Source organism: Podarcis muralis, chromosome 5 (genome assembly GCF_964188315.1).
Source record: "Podarcis muralis chromosome 5, rPodMur119.hap1.1, whole genome shotgun sequence".
In the NCBI taxonomy this organism is placed as follows: Eukaryota; Metazoa; Chordata; class Lepidosauria; order Squamata; family Lacertidae; genus Podarcis; species Podarcis muralis.
The window spans coordinates 51,983,257-52,005,460 of record NC_135659.1 but is presented as its reverse complement, the minus strand read 5'-3'; the positions used below and the strand labels follow the sequence as shown (position 1 = coordinate 52,005,460).

At 42.4% G+C, this 22,204-nt stretch overlaps 1 protein-coding gene across 12 annotated transcripts in view; it reads left to right on the top strand.

Annotated features, from left to right (window-relative positions):
- Window positions 1–22,204, top strand: part of ST3GAL3 (ST3 beta-galactoside alpha-2,3-sialyltransferase 3) — a 188,463-nt gene that overhangs the window by 156,366 nt on the left and 9,893 nt on the right. For 11 of the 12 annotated variants that reach the window (XR_003707254.2, XM_077928801.1, XM_077928802.1 and 8 more), the window contains one exon: window positions 9,292–9,438. The exons of the other annotated variant lie outside the window; for it this stretch is intronic. Coding sequence is in view for 10 of the 11 variants with exons in the window: in XM_077928801.1 (XP_077784927.1) it covers window positions 9,292–9,438 (147 nt within the window). In the remaining variant the exon portion in view is untranslated. The remainder of the gene's footprint in view (window positions 1–9,291; window positions 9,439–22,204) is intronic. 12 annotated transcript variants of the gene reach the window in all.

The window sequence follows — 22,204 nt, the reverse complement described above, 5'->3', positions numbered from 1 at the left end:
ATGCTGCTGACTTACAACTCCCACCATGCACATTTATCTGTTAATGTATTTCTTGGTTACTTACTATTATTACAATTGTCACATTTTAGTACTCGCCCTTCACCCTAAGGCCCCAGAGTGAGTTACATTTATTAAAACATAATATTACACAATATTTAAAACAGTACAGAATAACTTAGATACAAAAATAAGGTGGGTCCTAAAAATACAAACCTCAGGTGTCAAAAGCCCAGGGTTAAGATAATAGTAGTGTCAGCAGTAATAAAAATGAAGTACTTGACTGATTTTCGAAAGTGAAATGAATTAATTGGTGACAATAAATTGGAAAATTCATTTGGAATTGGTAAAATTTATTTACAGGTGGGAGACAGAAAGAGGGGATCTTGATACACAGCCTGAGGGCGACAGTAGCTGTCTCCAAGCTCCTTGCTACTCTGGAAATGATATGGCTGGTTGCCACTACCCCTTCACTCAAGCCACAAGGGCTCAGCTTGCTCTCTGCTCTGCATGGCCCATTGATGTCAATGTACCATTCTTTACCATCCTTTCACAGGGAGTCAAGCAGGTCACCACACCCCATTCTTGTTCCTTCTTTCCCTCTTCTCTCTGTTCCTTGTTTTCCTTCACCCACCAGCCATCCAGATTGCAATGGGGAATGATAGCGGGGTGATAGGGGGCATCATTCAGAGCCCTTTAACTTCCCATGACTATCAGTGTGTGTGTTTCTTAATGTTTTTTACCACCATTGATTGGGAGGAAAATCACACTTTCTTCATTCTGGTGGAAGGATGTAATTTTCCCACATTGCTGAAGAGTGGGTCAGAGAAACCTGCCTGCTCTAATGGTCTGTCATTACAGCCAAGAAGGCACAATTTTCCTCCCCATTAGCAGTGCAACACTCACAGTTGTCAATATCTTCACCGAGGAGCTTATCAGAATTCAAGTGCTAACAACAATTTTTCTATTTGGCCAAAACCAATTAATGTGAGTTACAGGAGCTTCATAGAGTCATCATATGACCTGGGATAGATTTACCCCATTGTCTAAAGTTTTTCGTACTGTCTGATGATTATCAGTTATTTTTGCCTGGCCTCTTCCTCTTGTTTTGAATGTGCAGGGCAGCATTGGTGACTCCCCCACCATGCACAGAAGCCAATAAAACTTTATTCTCACTTGGATGCCAGTAGACTTTATGAGTTATAGGAGGAAGCTCCTTGTAAGGTGAACATCAAAATCATCAGACTATTTAGAAATCATGAAGTCTAATTGCATCAAGTTCTTCATTTGCATTATCATTTTTAAATAATTTGTGTATAGTGCATTCACAGTTTCCTGACTTTTCATTTTTGTTTGACAAATCTTAAAATAAAAATTGATACTATTCACCATTTCATTAAGACCTGAAGATAATACATGATTGATATCCACCCTCTTTGGAAACATATTCTGTGATTGTTTGTTTCATTCTATTGTCATGGCAATGGCTGGGAGTTGTATTTTGGGCCTCTTGTGAATAAGACTGAATTTTTCTCCCTCAAGGCACCTCAACCTTGCCTAGAGAAACTGCATACTACAGATTTAGTGTTATGTTTCAAGTCATGGATTTATATCTCTGTCACGTTCTGACATCCCTCACACCCTTGGGGATTAACCTCTGAGGTCAGGGAGACTGTGAGATTCACAGAATCATCACTTCTCAGCTGTTTTGTAGTTTAGGCATAATGGTATATAGCTCATGATGGGCCCTTTGGTGTTGGGAGGCAGTCTAGCAGGATCCATATTGGCCAGCAGTGGTGGAAGTTGCACCAGTAATTCCTGCTGGTTTTAGGCCTGCTGCTGCCAGTATAAGCCAACAGGCTTTGAGTAAAGAAGTGCTTCTGCTTTAAATTGGTAGAACTGCTATCCCATGCAGTCTACTTTGTTCATGTGGTTACCAGACTCTTTCCCAGAACAGAACTGTACTATTCTCTTCCATTCACCTTCCAGTTCCCTCCTCTAGGGTTTCAATTCTGCTGCACTTAACAGAGAGGAGGCATGATTGAAAGACTGCAGCAGCATGGGGGTGAGGATTGTAGTATTCTGCCAAAGTGTTTGTATAGATATTTTGCGTATGCTCCAATGTATGGAAATCCTGTCTTCTTCAGATCTTCTCTATATGGCTCCATACATTTATGGAGTAGGGGTGGATTTCAACAGTTCTTCTTGAAAGTCTTGTTTTAACTTGTACTGAGCCATTAAATCTGTCAACTATATATAGTTATCAACTCAGGCTGAACCCCAACTCCACCCCACATATTCCCCTAGTGACACTCCACGGTCTAGCATCACTTCACATGTAAGTGAAAATTTGGCGGACGTATTGAGCTTGGATCACAAATTAACTTTGTGGGATCTTTCCGTTCTTAGGAAAAGGGTTGTCTCTCATTACAAACATATTTAGTAGAAACTCATATGCAGAAAGAGAACAGATGTCCTGGACTAATATTTGTGTGAGGTCACTTCAAGCATATTATTTTAAAAAGGGATCCATATTATTTTAAACAACTTTTACATGCCTATGTTTTAACTGTGATCTACTGAACATGGTAGAGCACATTTGTAGTAATAAACTGTTGAGTTTATACAATTCCACTCTGCTTCAGTTAGGAAGCAAGGCAGTCAAGCAAACACACTTGCACTTGCTTTGTTTACAAATAATTCCAGCTTTGTGAATTTTGGACAACACAGTATGTACTATTTATGAACAGAACAGTTCCTCATGGATGCTAGATTAATGAATTGTGGCTAGTCATTAAATTGTTATTGACAATTAAACAACTATCCAGGCTGCACAAACAGTTTTTAAGTTAATATTCTGCTAGTGAAATTTGAGGCATCATCATGTCACACTCTGCCTAATATCCTCACACATCTATATTATTTTAATGTAATTTATTATTTTAATAAGAAAACCACCTTGAGGTCCATTCGGGGGCTGAAAGTCAGGGCATAAATTTTCTAAAATAAAATATACAATAATTTAAAATATATGAAGGAGGATGTCAAATGAAACATTTAGAGGCAGTTTGAAATGCACAGCCCACAAAACACCTTTCAAAGGACTCTGGAAGACCTGACAACCAGCTGTTGTCTTGTGAAACCTATGGCAAAGTCTCCACCAGTCCGATCTTGTGGAACACTTTACAAGGGGCCTTGCTGATAGTCAGGTTTTTTGAAGCCCTTTGCCAAAGGGCTTTGCATGTGCCACCAAGCAGCTGATTGGCACTTTATGTGATATATGATGTCAGGTGTGGGACAGATGAGTGTGACTTGACCAAAATGTCCAAGCAGGTGAAATAGGGGAAGGCCTGGTGGGCCTAATTAAGCCTGGTGGTCAGAGGTTCCGCACTCCTGCATTAAAGGATGTACTTTTTCAAATAAAGGTGCATCTCTTACAAAGTTATTTTAATTATATTTAGTAGCTTCAGAATGACTGGTAAAAATCCAGAAGTATGGTTACAGCATATGAGCAGTTCTCTACTTGCCAGAGAATTTAAAAAATGTTGCTTGATACCCATGCCAATAAATTTAATATTATTTCTACTCCAGTTTCATCTGTGGGGTACAACCCAAACATGATTAGGGGTTAAGATATCAAAATTGCAGATATTTTTACACTAGTCACAAATGTGCTGTTTAGTTCTCTGGTTCTCCAAACCAGCACTGATTTTTGCCTTTTCTGCATTATACTTCATATGCCAATTGGTCAGCCTTTGTGATGCTTTGTTGAACAGGAGGATTTCCCCCACAGGCACTGCAGTCACTCATGTTCTCAATTAAAATAGTGTCTGTATAATGAGGAACACTCCGTTCTGTTATCAGCATAGCTTATTTACCTATCATTCAGCTGTGCTGAGAGCAGCTCTGGTCTGATGGCCTTCCACCTCATGAGAAGTAGTCCTTCTGGGTCACCTTCAGACTGCTCATCATACACGCTAAGTTTTCCATCAATTAGCCCTCTTATTCCTTGTTTTTGTTAGATCCTTTACTTCACATATGCAAGGTAGTGTCCATGTCTTCATCCCTTATGTCTTGAACAAATGCATAGTCTTGCACAGCATGGTGGAAGCTTCTGAAACATTATCAGAGGTTTTCTGTGCTTTTTAAAAATCATAAATAAGCCATTTTTATTTTATGGATTCTCATTTTTCTTTCTCTGATGTCATACGGAGTTTCACACACTTACCATTTCTATTTAATAGTGAAAATGCTTTCATACACAAAACTTAAGTAACGTTTTCTCCACCCAAAAGTGATAGAAGGAAAGCTCAACCACCTGGCTAGAATTACAGGATGTTGGATATATCTAAAGAAGAGGTAGGTATACCTGTGGTGCCTTTCATCATGGCCTTGGCATGTATGGTCCTATAGGCATGCTTGTGGTCTGAGACAGGCTTTAATACAATTGCTTTTGCTAAAAAGATCTACCCAACAAGCACTTGGCAAGGGATTGCCGCTCCATTTGTGAGACTGCGTGTTGGTATTACTTGCGGAAGAATAAATGTTGTGAAAATCCAAATGTTCTCAAAAAAACAATATAGATGTATTATGATATCTTGGCTGACTTTACAGGCATATTAACTTAGTGTTGGTTTCAAATTTCACCAATTGAAAGCTGCTCTTTAAAAACATTTGTGAATAATTGCTGTATTGTCAATAAATATTTTAATGACTATTTGCAAGCTGGAAAACCTAAGTTAATACCTGCAAGACAATTCGAATAAAAATATTGTAAAGCTAATTGTTATCCATGATGTTATACAGAATGTATACTTATAAATTTATAAGTATAACATTATACTTATTTTTAAGTGGATCACAGCCAAGGCATGTTCTTTGAACAAAGGGACCTTCCAGAGCCTTGCTGTTTTTGGGTAGGATTCAATCACATACCAGCAAATTCAGGTTTGATTTGGTACTCTTTCACAACAAACTCACTTCCCTGAAGAATCAGATTTTTAATGATAAAGTAGCAGGTACATGCACTGGAAAATGTGGGATAACGCTTGCCACACTATCTTATAACATTGCCACAAACAAATCAGAATGCATGCTCAATAAATAACTGATGTAATACAACCTCCCCACAAACTTTATGCAAACAAATCTGGATAGATGCTCAATATACAGGGCTTCTGGAAGTAACAAAAGAGTTTAAAATACTAATTCTTGCAAGTGATCTCAGACAGATGCAAATGTGAACCACAAAGGGGGCTGAGAGTCTGGGCTTCAGGGACAAGAATGGACTGTGGTTTGAAACTCCAACAGCCATTCCTTAGGGATGTCAAAGCCCATTAGGGTTCATTTTTCATCCAGCCTCAGAAGTTTGGCTAGAATTGTGTCTTGTTGTTTAGTATGTTTGTATGTATGTTTACTTGGATTTATAGTCGGTCTCATTGATTGTGTTTATAGTGACTGCAAGGGTGTTAGATGCTGTGTTTTAGGGGCTGGAACTGGTTTTCTGGCAAGGATGTTGATTATAACCCTCTGTTGTTAACCATGTAAAGTTGGCTGGTTTTAACAAGACAAATTGCAGAGAGCTGTCTTGAAGACTTGTGACAACTGTTAGACCAAAAGAATCACATTTTGCTCATTATTCTTTTGAGGAATCAGCATTATAGGTGGCCTGTCCCCCACCATTGGATCAAATAACAACTAAAATTTCTATACACAATGTAGGTGTCAGGTATTTCTCCAAAGAGATTTACTGCAACCATTTCCTCCCAATCCAAAAAGCAGTGACATAGAAATGACCCCCACACCCCATAAAGCTGGCAAGGCATTGAAGCAACAGGAATTTTCTCATACATCAAGCCCACTGCTGCAGAAAATGTTGCTCTCCTTGCTTTACAGAAATACAGTGTGAGTTAGCGGGTATCATAGTGTCACCATGCATAGGATTTACAGTGGTACCTTGGGTTACAGACGCTTCAGGTTACAGACACTTCAGGTTACAGGCTCTGCTAACCCAGAAATAGTACCTCGGGTTAAGAACTTTGCTTCAGGATGAGAACAGAAATCATGCTCTGGCGGTGTGGCGGCAGCGGGAGGCCCCATTAGCTAAAGTGGTACCTCAGGTTAAGAACGGTTTCAGGTTAAGAACGGACCTCCAGAATGAATTACGTTCTTAACCGGAGGTACCACTGTACACTGTTCTGAAGCTACTGATCCTGTAACTGCTATGCCCTGCTTCAAACTGCTTCTGCTTCTCTCCATTGCGACTGGTATACGGGTATGTCAGCATTTTTCAAACTCCCCCCACATCCCATGAATCATTTGAAAGTTGCTGAAGGTATTGGTGGACCACTTAATGATTTTTTTGCCTGTTCTTGCAATTTTAATTCCATAGAAATTTGTAATACATTAAAGTACAATATGAGAAATAAAAGGAGCAATAAAAATAAATGTGAATATTTCATGCAATGGATGTCCCATCTCCCACCTTCAAGCACAAATCCAAAGACACACCGTGGACCATTTGAATGAAGCTTGCAACACTGGCGGTCCGTGGATCACAGTTTGGGACACCCTGGTGTGTAAGACATGCAGTCATGTTGCTCAGAACACTTGGTTGCTAGCATGAGGTCCAAGATTTAAAATCAGGGCTGTGTATAAACTCTGTGATAAAGCTTTCACTAGCACAGGCTGACATAACAAAAACCTCACAGGCCAATTCCACCACCCCTCCGCCCCCGATTATTTGTAGCTCCCTTGAATAATTTGAATACCCATTCCTTGTGGGTCTTTCTCAACCTAATCAAGTCAAGCAGTTATAGTCGGGATAGAAGAATTGTATAATCTGCATTGCTCCTTCTTGGATCTAGAGGTGTGAGGTGCTGCTGCCAGAATCTGCATGCCTGATTCAACCACAAGTCACCCCCACTGCATGGCTTCTTTTGTGTCTGAGATCTTGGCTGTGAGTTCTAGAAGACCTGCTCCTGCCTTGCACCTGGCCTGGGAGGACGGGACCCAGCTACAAAAGCTGAGGTTGCTGAACAGATTACTAGGTTGGAGTACTGTTTGTGGGGCGGGGATGAGGGTTGTTGGCGGGGTTGTTACTGTTATTGATATTAGTTTTTGTATCTTTATTTTTAGATCTTACCATGATTTATATGGAAATGGTTCAATTTAGTTGCATGCTTTTGGTTGTGCTTTTTATTGTTTATGCCTAAAAAGGTAAAGGGACCCCTGACCATTAGGTCCAGTCGTGACCGACTCTGGGGTTGCGGCGCTCATCTCACTTTATTGGCCAAGGGAGCCGGCGTTTGTCCGCAGACAGCTTCCGGGTCATGTGGCCAGCATGACTAAGCCGCTTCTGGTGAACCAGAGCAGCACACGGAAACACCGTTTACCTTCCCGCCGGAGCGGTACCTATTTATCTACTTGTGCTTTTGAACTGCTAGGTTGGCAGGAGCTGGGACCGAGCAACGGGAGCTCACCCCGTCGCAGGGATTCGAACTGCCGACCTTCTGATCGGCAAGTCCTAGGCTCTGTGGTTTAACCCACAGCGCCACCTGCGTCCCTTATTGTTTATGCCTACTTGGGTTATATTTGTAATTATGAAAAATATTCCATGTTGTAAGCCACCTTGAGCATGGTTTTAACTATAGAAAGGCAGCCTACAGATCAAATGATGTGTGTATGTTTGTATTCCCTCTGCATATGAATTGTTGGGAGAGTGAAAATGTTCTGTTCTGTTGTTGTCACTGAGGTGAGCATGAAAGAACAAACATAAGGAACCAAATGATAGAGAAGAAAACATGGTAAAAAGGAAGAGTGGAGGAAAAATGGTGGTGCACATAGATCTGTGAGATAAAGAGAAGAAGAGAGGCAGCAGGGAGGTGAGGATACAAAAAGACTTGTGAGATGGGAAACAAAAATAAGAGTAGGTGTTGGATTTTGTCTGTAGAAATTCAGATGTTTGGATTTATAAGGGTCAGTGGCCTGCTTATTTATCCTTACGGGGCAAATCAAAACTTTTAAGATGGCAAAGGAATGTTTAGGACTGTATATAATGAATCATTTAAAGTTAATGTATACAGACAAAACTGTGTTACAAAATGCTAGCCAAACTACTGATGTCACCGTCTTATATTAATAAAAGTGTAAAAGTCACCCTCAAAATGCTTTGAATTATATGCCCCTGCTCTAAGGCAGACATAATCTGGAGCAAGATATTCTGCATTAAGGATCACCTTGGTACAGATTCTTTCTTGAGCAGCTAGGCAGAGAGAGAGGAATGAGACAAGTGGCAGAACTATAGTAAGGTGGAAGTTTGTATTGTAGTCTAAAGATTAAGGTACTCCTGATTTTTGCTAGTGCCAACGTCTGAAAGAAGTCTGAGTAACTGGAAACTTTCTACAGAGGGAAGACACGCACATTGCTATTATATTAGTTCGAATGGCTTATTATTCTAGCTCTTGAATGTATACACATTTACTTATTAAATAATTAATTAACAACAGAACCCAACTTATTAAACAGCTCCCACCACATATTGTTAACAGCAGGAAGTGAACCAACAACAAATAAAATGATCCGTTAATACTGAATGGCCTCGTTTAAAGATCCTGGGAAGGATTCAACATTGTGCTCTTACAATTTCTCCGTCAGTACAAGCATTTCAGCTTTCCCAGTGGAATAATCTAATGTCTCCTCCTCCTGCATGCTGTTCTGGGGGTTCTTCAGACCCCATCCCACCCACCTCTGAGCCAGTGCAGGGGGCGGGGAGAGGAGGAGAGGGAGGAAAGTCCCTTGCACTAGCAGAACTCATTGCACTGACTCCTGCTAGCACACCTACATAGTTGAATCCAGCCCACTGCTCTTCTGTCAGACTCCCTGCAGTTGCTTTGAAGCTGCTGTGTGCCATCAACACTCAATGCCAGAGTTATGATCTGTGGCTCTTCTCTTGGGGATTATTGTGAAAGTATTTGATGCCTCTTTGTTTTTCCATAGCCGTTCCAGTTGAAATCCTTTCTTCTCTCCTTCCCTCCTCGCCGTCTGTGTTCTGCAAAGCTATTTTTCTCTTCTCAATTAACTCCCTTCCTCTTCTTGTCAATTGCCATGGATCCTTCCTTCCCATTTCCCATGTGCAACTTGCTCCCACATTCTGCTCCAATAGGGATTTGCACTAGTTCCACACACACACACACACACACACACACATTGGGTGCCATTAAAATGCTATTGCTTAAGAAAATGAAAACTTAACTTAATAGCTTGCATTGTGCTTCCTTCCCCTTTCCTCCACAGAACATCCCTACTCTGGGAAGTGTAGCAATAACCATGGTGCTCCACAATTGTGATGAGGTAGCAGTGGCTGGATTTGGTTATGACATGAGCTCTCCAAATGCACCACTACATTACTATGAAAACATCAAGATGTCTGCCATCAAAGAGGTAAGGTATTCTATGTTCAGTAGGCAGTAGCCTTGATAGCTAAATCCATGTTCAGAAGCAGAATATCTCTGAATACCAGGTGCAGGAAACAAACAATGGGGGAGGGCTGCTCTCTTCTACACTTCTCATTCGTTTCCTGAAGGCATGCATTGGCCACTTTTAGAAACAAGATGGTAGACTTTGTGGACCCTTGAACTGAGCCAGCTATTTATAAAGCAAAATAGTTAACTAGTGGTTTTCCCTCCATGGAGGAAGCTAGGAAAGACAGCAAAGCAAATCCAATATCACCTGGATATTGTGCTGCTAGGAACTCATATAAATAGTGGAAGCTCATATTTCATGGTACCGCTCAAAGGATTCCTTTACAGCAGAATCCTGTGTTTTTTTCACTTCCCGACCAGCCATTATAAAGGAAAAGGTACAGGAAAGTGTGATAGAGAACAGATAATTTAGAAGAACAATGAGGGCCTTCGCAAGGCATTGTTGGCCATTTTCCATTTATGTAACTTACAATTGCTACTTAAGCGACATCCAAGCTACAGACCCAAACTGGTTTTAAATAGTTTGTAACCATCATGGTTTTCCCAGAACAATGCTGAAAAACCATATAGTTTTGTGAGGCTATGGATAAGTTTTTTTAATTGGAGATCCCTAAATGGAACTATATTGGAGGGGGGAAAGTGCGTCCTATAGGGCGAAAAATACGGTATGTAGACCAGGGGTGGGGAACCACAGGACCAGGGGCCAGATGCAGCCATTCAAGCCATTCTGTCTGGCTCTCAGGACTCTTCCCAGACTGTACCCTTCAATGGCCCCACTCTGCACTGTCTCAGTTGCTCTCTGACCCTGCTCACCAGTGGCATAGAGCCCGTGGAAGGTTGTCCATGAGGGTATGTGTCCCTCAGGTTGAAAAAGGTTCCCCACCTCTGGTGTAGAAGACAGGACAGATTAACTTACCCTTCCTTACTCCCATTCAGCAGTGAAACAATTTGTCCCATATCTGAACTATTTTTGCTGCAAAAAAGTTTTATGGAGATGAATATTTGCCTTATGGCTGCTACAGGCTAAAGTAATCTGTGAGACACACCTGATTGTCAGTAAAAATGACAGGCAAATGCAGCTGTTATGGACAGACCAGTCTTCAATAAAGGTAAAGGTAAAGAAACCCTGTTGTCTTTGTCCATGGAGTTTTCTTGGCAAGGATACTGGAGTGGCTTGCCGGTTCCTCCTCCAGGTGGATCACGTTTGGTCAAAACTCTCCACTATGACCTGTTCATCTTGTGTGCCCTGCTCGGCGTAGTTCATAGCTTCTCTGAGTTCTTCAAGCCCCTTTGCCACGGCAAGGCAGTGATCCATGAAGGGGCTTTTGAATTATGGTGCTGGAGAAGACTCTTGAGAATCCCATGGACTTGCAAGAAGATCAAACGCATCCATTCTTAAGGAAATCAGCCCTGAGTGCTCACTGGAAGGACAGATCGTGAAGCTGAGGCTCCAGTACTTTGGCCACCTCATGAGAAGAGAAGACTCCCTGGAGAAGACACTGATGCTGGGAAAGATGGAGGGCACAAGGAGAAGGGGGCGACAGAGGACAAGATGGTTGGATAGTGTTTTCGAGGTCACCAGCATGTGTTTGACCAAACCGCGGGAGGTAGTGGAGGACAGAGGTGCCTGGCGTGCTCTGGTCCATGGGGTCACGAAGAGTCGGACACGACTAAACGACTAAACAACAACAAAAAGAAACCCTGACAGTTAAGTCCAGTTGCGAACAACTCTGGGGTTGCGGCACTCATGTAGCTTTACTGGCCGAGAGTGCCGGTGTTTGTCTGCAGACAGTTTTTTCCGGGTTATGTGGCCAGCATGACTAAGCCGCTTCTGGCGAAACCAGAGCAAAGCACGGAAACGCTGTTTACCTTCCCGCCGGAGTGGTACCTATTTATCTACTTGCACTTTGACGTGCTTTCTAACTGCTATGTTGGCAGGAGCTGGGACCGAGCAATGGGAGTAAAGTAATCTGTGAGACGCACCTGATTGTCAGTAAAAATGACAGTCAAATGCAGCTGTTATGGACAGACCAGTCTTCAATAGAGTCCAACATTAAAGCATCCTCGACCTGCAAACCATACTAATGGAGGAGCTGCTCACTGATACATGAGGAGCTCTGTAGACAAAGGTGCAGGAGGATGACCAGCCTTTATAAAGTATCTCTGCCTTCCCATAAGGATTCCAGGTTACATGCAGAACCATTAGAAAGAGGTATGAAGAATGAATTGCTTTCACGTCATCTCCCATGTAGATTGCCTTTTCTCATTATCTGGTCTGTGGGTACCAGGCTAATCCTCACCTCTCAAACCCAAGTTCTCTTAGGTTTCACTTCCCCTAATACAAGCAGAGCCATCTGCTCCCAAGTATCAATATTTAATTCTTCTCTAGCCTTCTCTTCTCCCCTCTGGACTAATTGTTTATAATATTATGGAATCTAACTACATGAGAGGGGATTGCATTTCTGCCTCGCCTTTTTAATATTAATGACAGCTAGTAATTGTTAGCCACTTGGAAATTAAGATGAAAGGTAAAAGGGGCAGTGGCTTGGTTTGTCATCTTCTGCTTTTCCCAGGAGTGTAACAAGTGAGAGTTTGTAGTGCTGCAAGACTGGTGTTCCATGATCAGTAGACTATGCAAATGCCAAGAGGTGAGAAGAATGTTGTGCTATTAGTGATCCATGGTAAAAGTACATGTATTGTCTCTCATAACCAGTGCTCTGGAAAGAGCAGCTTTGTCCTTTTGATACTGGGTCAGCTGAGGTTATATCCTTACTTACCTTTATGCAAGGTTCTATATGCTCCTTTTACTTTACAGGTGCTTGTTGGCAGGATATCCCACCGTATGCCATAAAGAGCCAGTTCTGTCTATGAAACTTTGAAGCTCTTTGAACATCAGTGTTAGTGCCAAATAGGTACAAGGTTTATACGTGTTGTGAAAGAGAGGAGGAAATTAATCATCATAGCTCTTGGGACACAATTATCCATAACAATGGGAGTGAAGGGTAATGAGGGTGTGTTGAATATAATTTTCTTTCTTCTATTCTGTAGTAATATTTACATGTACAGTAAAGCCTTGAACAGTTTCATTTGAACTTAAAACCTGTGCCTTTTAAAATGAGTCTTTGGGATTCATCCAGGAAGGTAGGCGTAACATTTTTGAGGCCTAAAACAACTATTGGATGAATGAATGACCTGAGTCTAAACTGTTTTGTCATAGGACAGGGGAGTAAAGTCCAGTGTACAACAAGCAAAAATGCATTTTCTGTAAATTTTCAGACAAATCAATCTACAGAAGACTGAGAGAACCTTGAAAATGATGGCCTGTGTGACTAAGCACAAAGTGTGTTTTGCTTCCAGTGTGGCATCATGTATAGCAGGAATGGAGAACCTTTCTGGCTCTGCAATACAGACCTTTTTTAGGATTGGCTTTGCAGGCCAAATTTGACAGGTGGGTGAGGTTGCCCACCTGTCAATCACTTGACATCACAATGACGTAAGAGCCAAAACCTGCTTTCTGGTGTGGTGAGGGCTCAACTTGCTCCAGGAGGGTTTCCATTGACAGTAGTTTCATTGAAACCACTTCCCACTCCTGGAAAAAGGCATGCCTCCACTCCCCATCTGTTTATGCACAGGGAGTTCAGTCGTGCTTTCTTCATGGATCAGCAGCCGCATCTCCACCTGCCCCAGGGCAGCTGGGTGTGGCTTGGGGGAAATTGCCTTGCATGCCAAACAGGGAGAGCTAGTGGCTCAATTCATCCCACAGACCAGAGGTTCCCCACCATGATATTTTAGGAAATGAGAAGAAATTGCTTGTTGCGTTTCACTTGGTACTGCCCTGTGTACTGCCCTGTTAGAACTTCTGTTCTAATACAAAAGAGAAGGATGGAATAGTCTGATAAAAGAGGTCTGTGTACTCTAAACAATATATATAGGTAAAGGTAAAGGGACCCCTGACCATTGGGTCCAGTCGTGACCGACTCTGGGGTTGCAGCGCTCATCTTGCTTTATTGGCCGAGGGAGCTGGCGTACAGCTTCCAGGTCATGTGGCCAGCATGACTAAGCCACTTCTGGTGAACCAGAGCAGCACACGGAAACGCCGTTTACCTTCCGCCGGAGCGGTACCTATTTATCTACTTGCACTTTGATGTGCTTTCGAACTGCTAGGTTGACAGGAGCAGGGACAGAGCAACGGGAGCTCACGCCGTCACGGGGATTTGAACCGCTGACCTTCTGATCGGCAAGTCCTATGCTCTGTGGTTTAACCCACAGCGCCACCCATGTCCCTAAAAATAATATATATACCTCTCTGCTAAACTCAGTTCAGGAAGGTAAAAGAACCCCAGCCCAAATCTCCATTGTTTTTACATAATAGGAATAAATAGAAAATTCTAGTCCCAAAAGTGTATATTTGCGTGCACGCGCATGTGCACAGTCATTAATAGGAGCCTCTCTGGGAATGTCCATCAACCGGCAATTCTATTGTGCTGTGTCTTAGAGGGAACAGACCTGCAGGCTACGGTGTGTGTTCCCTAACGCAAGGTGTGTCATTGATTTACACGCAATGTCTGCTTGACATCTCCCTGGACACCATTTAAAAACCCAGTGACTCATCTCTAGGGAATTTCTTCTCAATACACACAAAGCCAATGAATTGCATTTGTTTGCAGCTGGGTGGAGATGGCCCCTCCTGTGCAAAGACATGAGCGATAAAACCTCAGGATAGAAACAAATGGCCTTTTTCTATTACCTGCTGCACTATGTAAGGCTGAAGGTTTTGTCAGATTTTTAAGGGCAAAAATGCTGAAACCACAGTATGTTACTGTGAAATCATGCATTTCTGGCTACCAGCTACATATCTGTGGTGTAAATTATATGCATATGAAGGTATGCAAATCATCCAGGAAGCATCCAGCCTAGATGGAGCAGGTAGGACTCACTGAACTCAGTGGGACAACTCATGAGTAAATTCGTATAGTTGCATCCTTATGGTAATAGTTATCAAACATTTCCCCAAAAATCTAGACATCTATCACTCATCAATAGCCTTATAGTCAACAGGCATTATTGGACACCCACTTCAAATGTAACAGTCCTGGTCCCCTGCCTAACATGAGGGTGACCTTGATCTTTAAAGGTAGCCCATCCAGCCCACTGCCAGAATTAGAAACACTGGGAGGTGGTTGGGAGGAGTTCAGACAGGAAGCAAAACTAGTAAACACTGAGCACTGTTAATGCAAGATAAGAACACCTCTTCTCTGTATATTCAGAGAAAGAGTCCAGCAGAGTGAATGGCAGCTGCAAAACCTTATCCCTAAATACGGACCTGGCAGACTAGTGGATCTCAGTGGACAGAGGATATCTGAGAGCAATGAAGCCTCTCCTATCCTGCTCCAGATGCATTTTCAAGTGGCTCCCTGTTGGAGCTTTCACACCAGGAACCACATTTGCAGAAGGTCATATCGTTATCTACCACACCCCCATGGTATGATGCTAGGTGCCCAGTGCTGCACATGCCCTGACTTTAAGGTAATTGCTGGCGCTTGCAAAATGCTGTGTACAAGGCTTTGCAGAACACAACAATTAGCTGATTGGTGCTTGCGGAACACTATGCATGGGGTTTTCCAAGACTCAGTGATCAGCTCAGCTGTGTCTTTACCTTTCCCACAGCTAATTCATATATAACTCCTAATACTGGAAAATCTAAAATGTGAGCAAGTGCTTGGTTTTGGTCCAAAAATATGAACATTCAAGCTTTCATCTTAGGTCCTCATGAGCATAAAGTTGGCTGAGAGATTGTGCTTACATTGAAGGTGATGTGCACAATGCCTATGCAAATAAAGCTGTTGGTGAAAGACTCTGTCTACTTTGTTTAGCCAAAGGGTTGAGGTGTGTGGTGTTTTTTTTAAACAGGTGTTTATCTAATATTCAGGGTCACTGAGAGGGAGTACAGGGGGTACTGCTCTGTTGGGCAGGGAGCCCAATCCTTAACGCTTGTATACCAAATCTTATGAAACAAAATTTCAGGTGCCATTTGACATAGTTGTTTTGTGAGATATGAGCTTGATCCCGCCTTTCAGTGCTTTTAGTCAATAAGTGAAGTCATAACTGATTGATGAAGGCTATAGCAAAATTTTGTTAAACAAGCACCTTGTAAGGCTCAAAATCAAAATGACCTTCACCAACATAGTAGAAGGGTCTTCCTTAGTCATTTTGAAACTGTTTAGAGTCTTCCATGTATGACTCTTAATTTTCCTCTAGATTCAGACAAGAAGGAAAGCACTCCTGAGTTCCTTTTGAGTCCTCCTTCCTCTAGAAATGATATTTGTCAAGATAATATACTTGAGGAATCCATAATTTTAGTATAGCTATGACTAGGCAACAGCATCTCCACCCAAAAGCAAACACTACACAGACAGGACTTTAGGGTTATTTTTTCTGAGTAGAAAAAAATAACACTAAAAGATTACATTGTGAATGCGAATGCATATACCAGTTGCTGCAGGGTGGCATAGCTGGCATTGTTTACAATGCTGCTGGAGGTAATAGAGAAACATCTTGCTTCCTGAAAAAAAGGAGAAAATCAGAGTGACACTGGAAGTATGTTGTCTTATCAGTATGGCCACTATATAGAACATACTGTAGAAGTCTGTTTGATCCACAGTTGTATAGGCTGAATGTACAACACTGGTCCCAAACATATTCCATACACAATCTATTTAACTGAAAAAGAGAGAAATACTTCATTATGAGAATTGTTTGTTATTTTACTTGTAAAGCTGTTCTCTTTATGAAGGTGAGGCAGTTCTTCTGCTGAACCCTGTTGATTGGCTGAGGAGGTGGGTTATTTCCCCATTTCTGCTCATCAGATGATCAGTCTGATGACTAGGGAGAAGGCAATTTGCAATTCAATCAGGGTGCTAAGCTCCACCCACTCCGGCGCTTTGTCTACATTTATATTTTTTATTCCACTGCCAAGATCAGTGGGGACTAGGTGTGGCAGGAAAATTTGCTTGTGGTACTAGATCAGGCCCATGAGCTAGGTTACTCAGCCCTGTTTTACAACAAATGTCCACATAATTTACAAAGAACAACCTTGCCATTTTTTCCTTGCCCCAGAACACTCCTCTGCAGTGATTTCCCCCCCAGTTTCTATAGTCTAGATCAGGGATGGGCAACCTTTTTTCTTCTATAGTCACATTTGGGCAGTGGGTGAATCCAGAAACTATAATGGGCAGAACCAGGAACAAAAGTGTCCTGGATTAACTTATCCAAAATAAAGGTGACCTTGCTTCAGTTTTTACCATGCATAGAATTCCCAGTCCTATGCAGTGAACCTCACTAGGCTTGATTTTTATTTATAAGAATATTTCCGAACTGCCAGCTCTTAAAAAATACCATGGTGGTATAGAAAAACGCATTTAAACATCATAAAATTATAATATAACGGGGTTATTGTCAAATAAATATTCAAAGGATTTGTTTTAGTTGGATGGCATTCGACTACCATTTTACTCAGAGTAGACATAATGAAATCCATAGACCTAATTTAGGTATATTCATTAATTTCAATGGGTCTACTCCAGATAAAGCCTAGTTGAATACCACCCTCTGACTTTAGTGTGACTGTGACATATACATATGGCAGAAACCTGCCAGTTTGTTCCGAGACAGCTGAAAAAGAAAGTCTTTTTCCCAAGCTATCCAGACAGGAAAAGGATCTTTTAAAATCTGTTGTTGTTTTTTTATCAAGTAAAATACATTACTGCTTCTTCCATTTGTTAAAAGTAAGGTGTTAGACACTCTTAAGAACCCAGGAAAAGATAGGGAGAAAGAACAGGAAGGAAGGAATTCTGATAGGATGGAAAAACAGGGCAACTTGGAAAGGTGTCAGGGGCTTTGTAAAATTAGGTTGGCTCTATGCTGCAGGTTGTCACCTGTAATTTCGATAGTGGGGCTTTAATCACACACCCATGCACCCCACCTATCCCAGGGGGTGTTTACTTGCCAACTCTAGTAATGTAGAAAGATAGATGGTGATATCTGATTTCCAAAGAAAAGGGCAGGGTGTAGCTCAGGAGTACAGAACTTGCCTCCTGATCAGCTGCTCTCTGCAAACACGTTTCTCCCAGCCTGAGCTCTAACACCAGATGTGACAGTAGATATGAGAAAATGTTCCTAGGGAAGGGGGCTGAAAGGAGGTAAACCATGGGGGAAGGTTTTTTTAAAGTATTATATTAATTTTATTTAAAAAACGAATATGCAACTCTTCCATTGCTCAAGATAGTTTCCAAATCGGTAATACTGTGGTACCTCGGGTTACATGCGTTTCAGGTTACATACGCTTCAGGTTACAGACTCCGCTAACCCAGAAATAGTGCTTCAGGTTAAGAACTTTGCGTCATTATGAGAACAGAAATCATGCTCCGGCGGCGCAGCAGCAGCAGGAGGCCCCATTAGCTAAAGTGGTGCTTCAGGTTAAGAACAGTTTCAGGTTAAGTACGGACCTCCGGAATGAATTAAGTACTTAACCTGAGGTACCACTGTAAAAGATACAGGGTTGACTAATTTGTTGCTTGATTTCAGTGGGTGTGCTCTGTGACTTAGTATCCAACTATCAACAAAAGCAGATTCTCTCATCCGTCAGCCTCTTTTGTGTTTTTTAAAAAAATATGATCTCTTTTTCATTACTGGGATAGTTCTGTGCTTAACCATTGGGAACTACTTTCATTACATTTAGGTTGACCCTTACATTTTAGCTTTAGATCAGTGGTCAGCAAACTTTTTCAGCAGGGGGACGGTCCACTGTCCTCAGCCCTTGTGGGGGACCGAACTATATTTTTTGGGGGAAATGAATGAATTCCTATGCCCCACAAATAACCCAGAGATACATTTTAAATAAAAGGACACATTCTACTCATGGAAAAACATTCTGATTCCCGGACTGTCCGTGGGCTGGATTTAGAAGGCGATTGGACTGGATCTGGCCCCCGGGCCTTAGTTTGCCTACACATCATCAAAACTAAACATATAACTCTTAGTTTCTGAAAGGGAGGCAAATCACAAGAAACATACAAAGGTATGCAAATACATTTACTGGAAGAACTGGGAGGGACGGAGCTAGTGTTGAGTCTGTGCCATAATGTTCAAATGTTGATGTGATGAGAAACAGACCAACAATACTGGGGTTGGGGTTTTTTTCTCGTGTCACTATTAGTTAAAGAAGTATGAGAGAATATGTGCCACATTGTTATCCACAGTGAATCCCTGTAATTGCTGGTAAATATGAAGAGCGAAACTCCTTTCAAAACATTATATAAACCTGGCCTAATGACTTATGGTCTGGCAGCATGGCTGCTCTTCAAGCCTTCCTGGTGAATAGCTCTGGGAATGCAAGAAACAGCACTGGCTGAAAGAAGGGTCACGGTCACTTTTGAGAGGCAAAGGGTTGAGGCATCGTGATCTGCAAAAGGATAGTACATTTTTAGGTGGCTGCAGTGATGACTGATGTGGTTCATTCTCTTCCCCCCACCCCACCCACTCACCACACCTTTTATCTGTCTGTCTCTTCAGCTACACACACACACACACATACTTTCTGCTTTTTGGCTTTTTTCTGCTCCTTTTTTCTGCTCCTTAGACTAGCATAAATGATCCTTGTGGATCATTTGTGTGGGGAACCTCTGACCCTCCAGATGTTGCTGAACTTCAACTCTCATCATCACTGGCCATTAACCATGCTTGTTGATAACATTCTTGAAAGTGTTTCTAATTAGTGTTTCTAATTCTTATTAGTGTTTCTAATACTCAGGGTGAAGCAATAGCTTCCCTACAGATTCTAGTGTCATCATCCCTCATCTTCTCCCCAGTTTGTCCTTCTGCATACATAGTCTGTTGCTTCTCTGATTTTGATAATTCCCTGGGGAATTCTCTGGGTGGAAATGAATAATTCAGAATTTTAAATACTTCTACCACAATAATAGAGCAGTCAAATTAGAAAAATATAGAAATATGCCACATTTTCCTAATGCAATTGCAATTTTGGGGGATTGGAGACTTTTGGCATAACTTGAATGTAGAATTTGCATTTTTAAACACTCTTGCACTTGTAATTTATATAGCTAAAAGTGCTCTTTTGAATGCATTCCCCACTATAGAAAGCGGTTTTTAAAAAGCAGTACAGTACCATGGTTCCCAATCAATAGTAGTATTTCTTGTTCCTAAGGCACATCCTTTGCCAGCCACATGGGGGCAGAATCAAGCTGAATCTCAAGAGCTCTCAATAGGAAAATTGGTTCCTCCTACCCAGATCTAGTTTAATCTTGGTGTAAAGTTACTTGCTCACATCTAACTAACATCATTTGAGCAGTCAAGTGTCAGCTCCTCACTGCATTAAAACTGTAGTCCAAGGGGTGGGAAATGTTTTTTCAACCCAAAGGCCACATTACCTCATGGACAACCTTCCAGAGTGTGCATGTCAGTGGTGAGCATTGCTAGAGGCAAAAAATGGGTGTAGCAGCAGTTGTGACTCTTGCCCTTGTACAGTAGACCAGGGGTTTTCAACCAGTGTGCCTTGAATGACAGTCAGGGGTACCGCAGACAATACTGGCCTCTGTCTCTCTTTCTTTCCTTCCCTCCCTCCTCTGATGCCCTCTTATGTCTCTGCCTCCCAAAGGCTTGTGCGGCTGTTTGTTGTAGCAGCCCTGGCTCCAAGCTGAGGCAGCCTCAGAATAAGCAAACAAGTGGATGAGGGAGCCCAGCCAGCCGGTCTGTCAGCCCTTGCTGTTGGAAATGGACAGACAAGTGGGAGGCCAGGTGGGCAGGCAGGCAGGCAGGTGCCATGTTGGCCTTTCTTGTGCTTGCTGTGTGCCTGGCCTGGGAGCTTAGTGCCCGGTGCTGAAGGGGCACTTTCTGCCTTTCCGCCATGCAGGCCCAGCAGCTGCTGATGCTGTCACTGCTACCTCCCAAGGTGAGTAAATTGGTGGCCTCACATTCACCTTCTGCCAGTCTCCATCGGGCTGCTAAGGCTGGAGGCATCCTCTTCCCAGGCTCCTGTGGGGTGATGTGAGGAGTCACCTCTCTTTGGGTGTGTGTGGTGTAGCTCAGAGACCAGAGTGACCATGGTGGCTGCCCGCAGGGCTTCCAAGGAAAGGGGAGAGGGGAGGAAGGAACACTCCACAACAGAGGCTGTTCAGAAAGGGGTGATGGGCTGCTGGATCTGCAGGCAAGGGTTGAAATAACGGGATTTCTGAGGTTTGGAGTGTGTTTCCCCATAGGGGAGCCACAGAAAGAATGTAGCTGGTCAAGGGAGCCGTGGACTCAAAAAGGTTGAAAACCTCTGGGCTAGACTGAGGCCATTCCCTAGGCATTTCTGCACGTGCATTTTTCCATCCAGGCAAGTTAGAGGCATTATCACTCTTCAAGGGCGCATTCCAGCCAGGCAAAAGGAGGGGTGGAGCAGGGCCAATGAAGGACAGGGCATGGGGAGAGGCCCAAGGGCAATATAGAGAGGCCTAGAGTGCCCTAGTTTAACCATACAGCCATTTTGACAAGAAGTAAGTCCCATTTTGCTCATTTGGGTTTATTTTTTAGTAAATGCGCTAAATATTGAGCTATAAAAGACAAGAAGAACCAAAGAGTAGGTATGCTGAGTAATGCCCATCAATGTCTTCAAATAAATTATCCAGGTGAACCCCCAGGTTTTTAATTCAAGAATATGACTTGATTAAGAATGTCATTTCTATTTCCCTTCTTCAGCTGTAGAGCTGACGGTAAACACATACAGAACTTGTAAATGTTTGTGTGGAAGAAGGCATTTCAGCAGATTCAGCATTTCACACCTCTGCCAAAATTCACTTTTTCCTCTGTATTAGATGTCCAGAGACCCTAAGATCCCTTGCCTCTGGCCACTCTCCACCCCCCCTCCCTCCCATAGCTGCAGATTATGTTTCCCTATGTGTACTTGAAAAATGTCCCTGGTTGAAACTTCCATACAAGAGACATGCAGGAAAAGAAAGTGGAGATTAAATACTAAGTTCAGCACAAAATAACTTGGCAGGTATGATCCTGCGTGTGGCTAATTAGCTAGAAAAGAGCTACTTAACCTCAGGGGAGGGGAAGGTAGAGTTGGGTGTCCACAGATGGTCAATAGGGAGCTTTTACCGCTGCAAGGCAGCAGCACACTTTCCTGGACATATGGCTGGCTTTCTGTCAGGTGGCAAATGCATTAGTATCAGGGTATTTCAGGAAACGACCCTCCTAGTCTGCCATTCTTAAGCAACAGGGGCTGTCTTCTTATAGGTTTTCCTCCTGCGATTTAATCTTTATGGGATTTTGGTGTGCTGGTCATCAAGATAAGTATGTCTGATAACAGGGGTCTAGCAACTGCAGTGAGGCTAATTGGCTGTAGCTGGGCAGCTTTTCCTCCTGTTGAGTTGGTTTATCACGCATCATGATCAAACCTGGCACAGTTCTCCATTTGCTATTTGTACATGGAGGCAGTACCTTATATAAAAGAGGAAGTGGATATTATTCATTTGCACGTATTTAAGACATTCTAAAGGCTACATAGATAATTAAATAAAAATGCAAATGAAGGGACAGTTACTGAGTTCATGTTACGTTGGCCCCTCCTATTGTTCCCCTTGCCCCAGCCCACACTCTTTCACGCTTGCTTACAGTGAATGCACCCAGAATTCCAAGGAATGCATTTCACCTTTTGTTTTGCA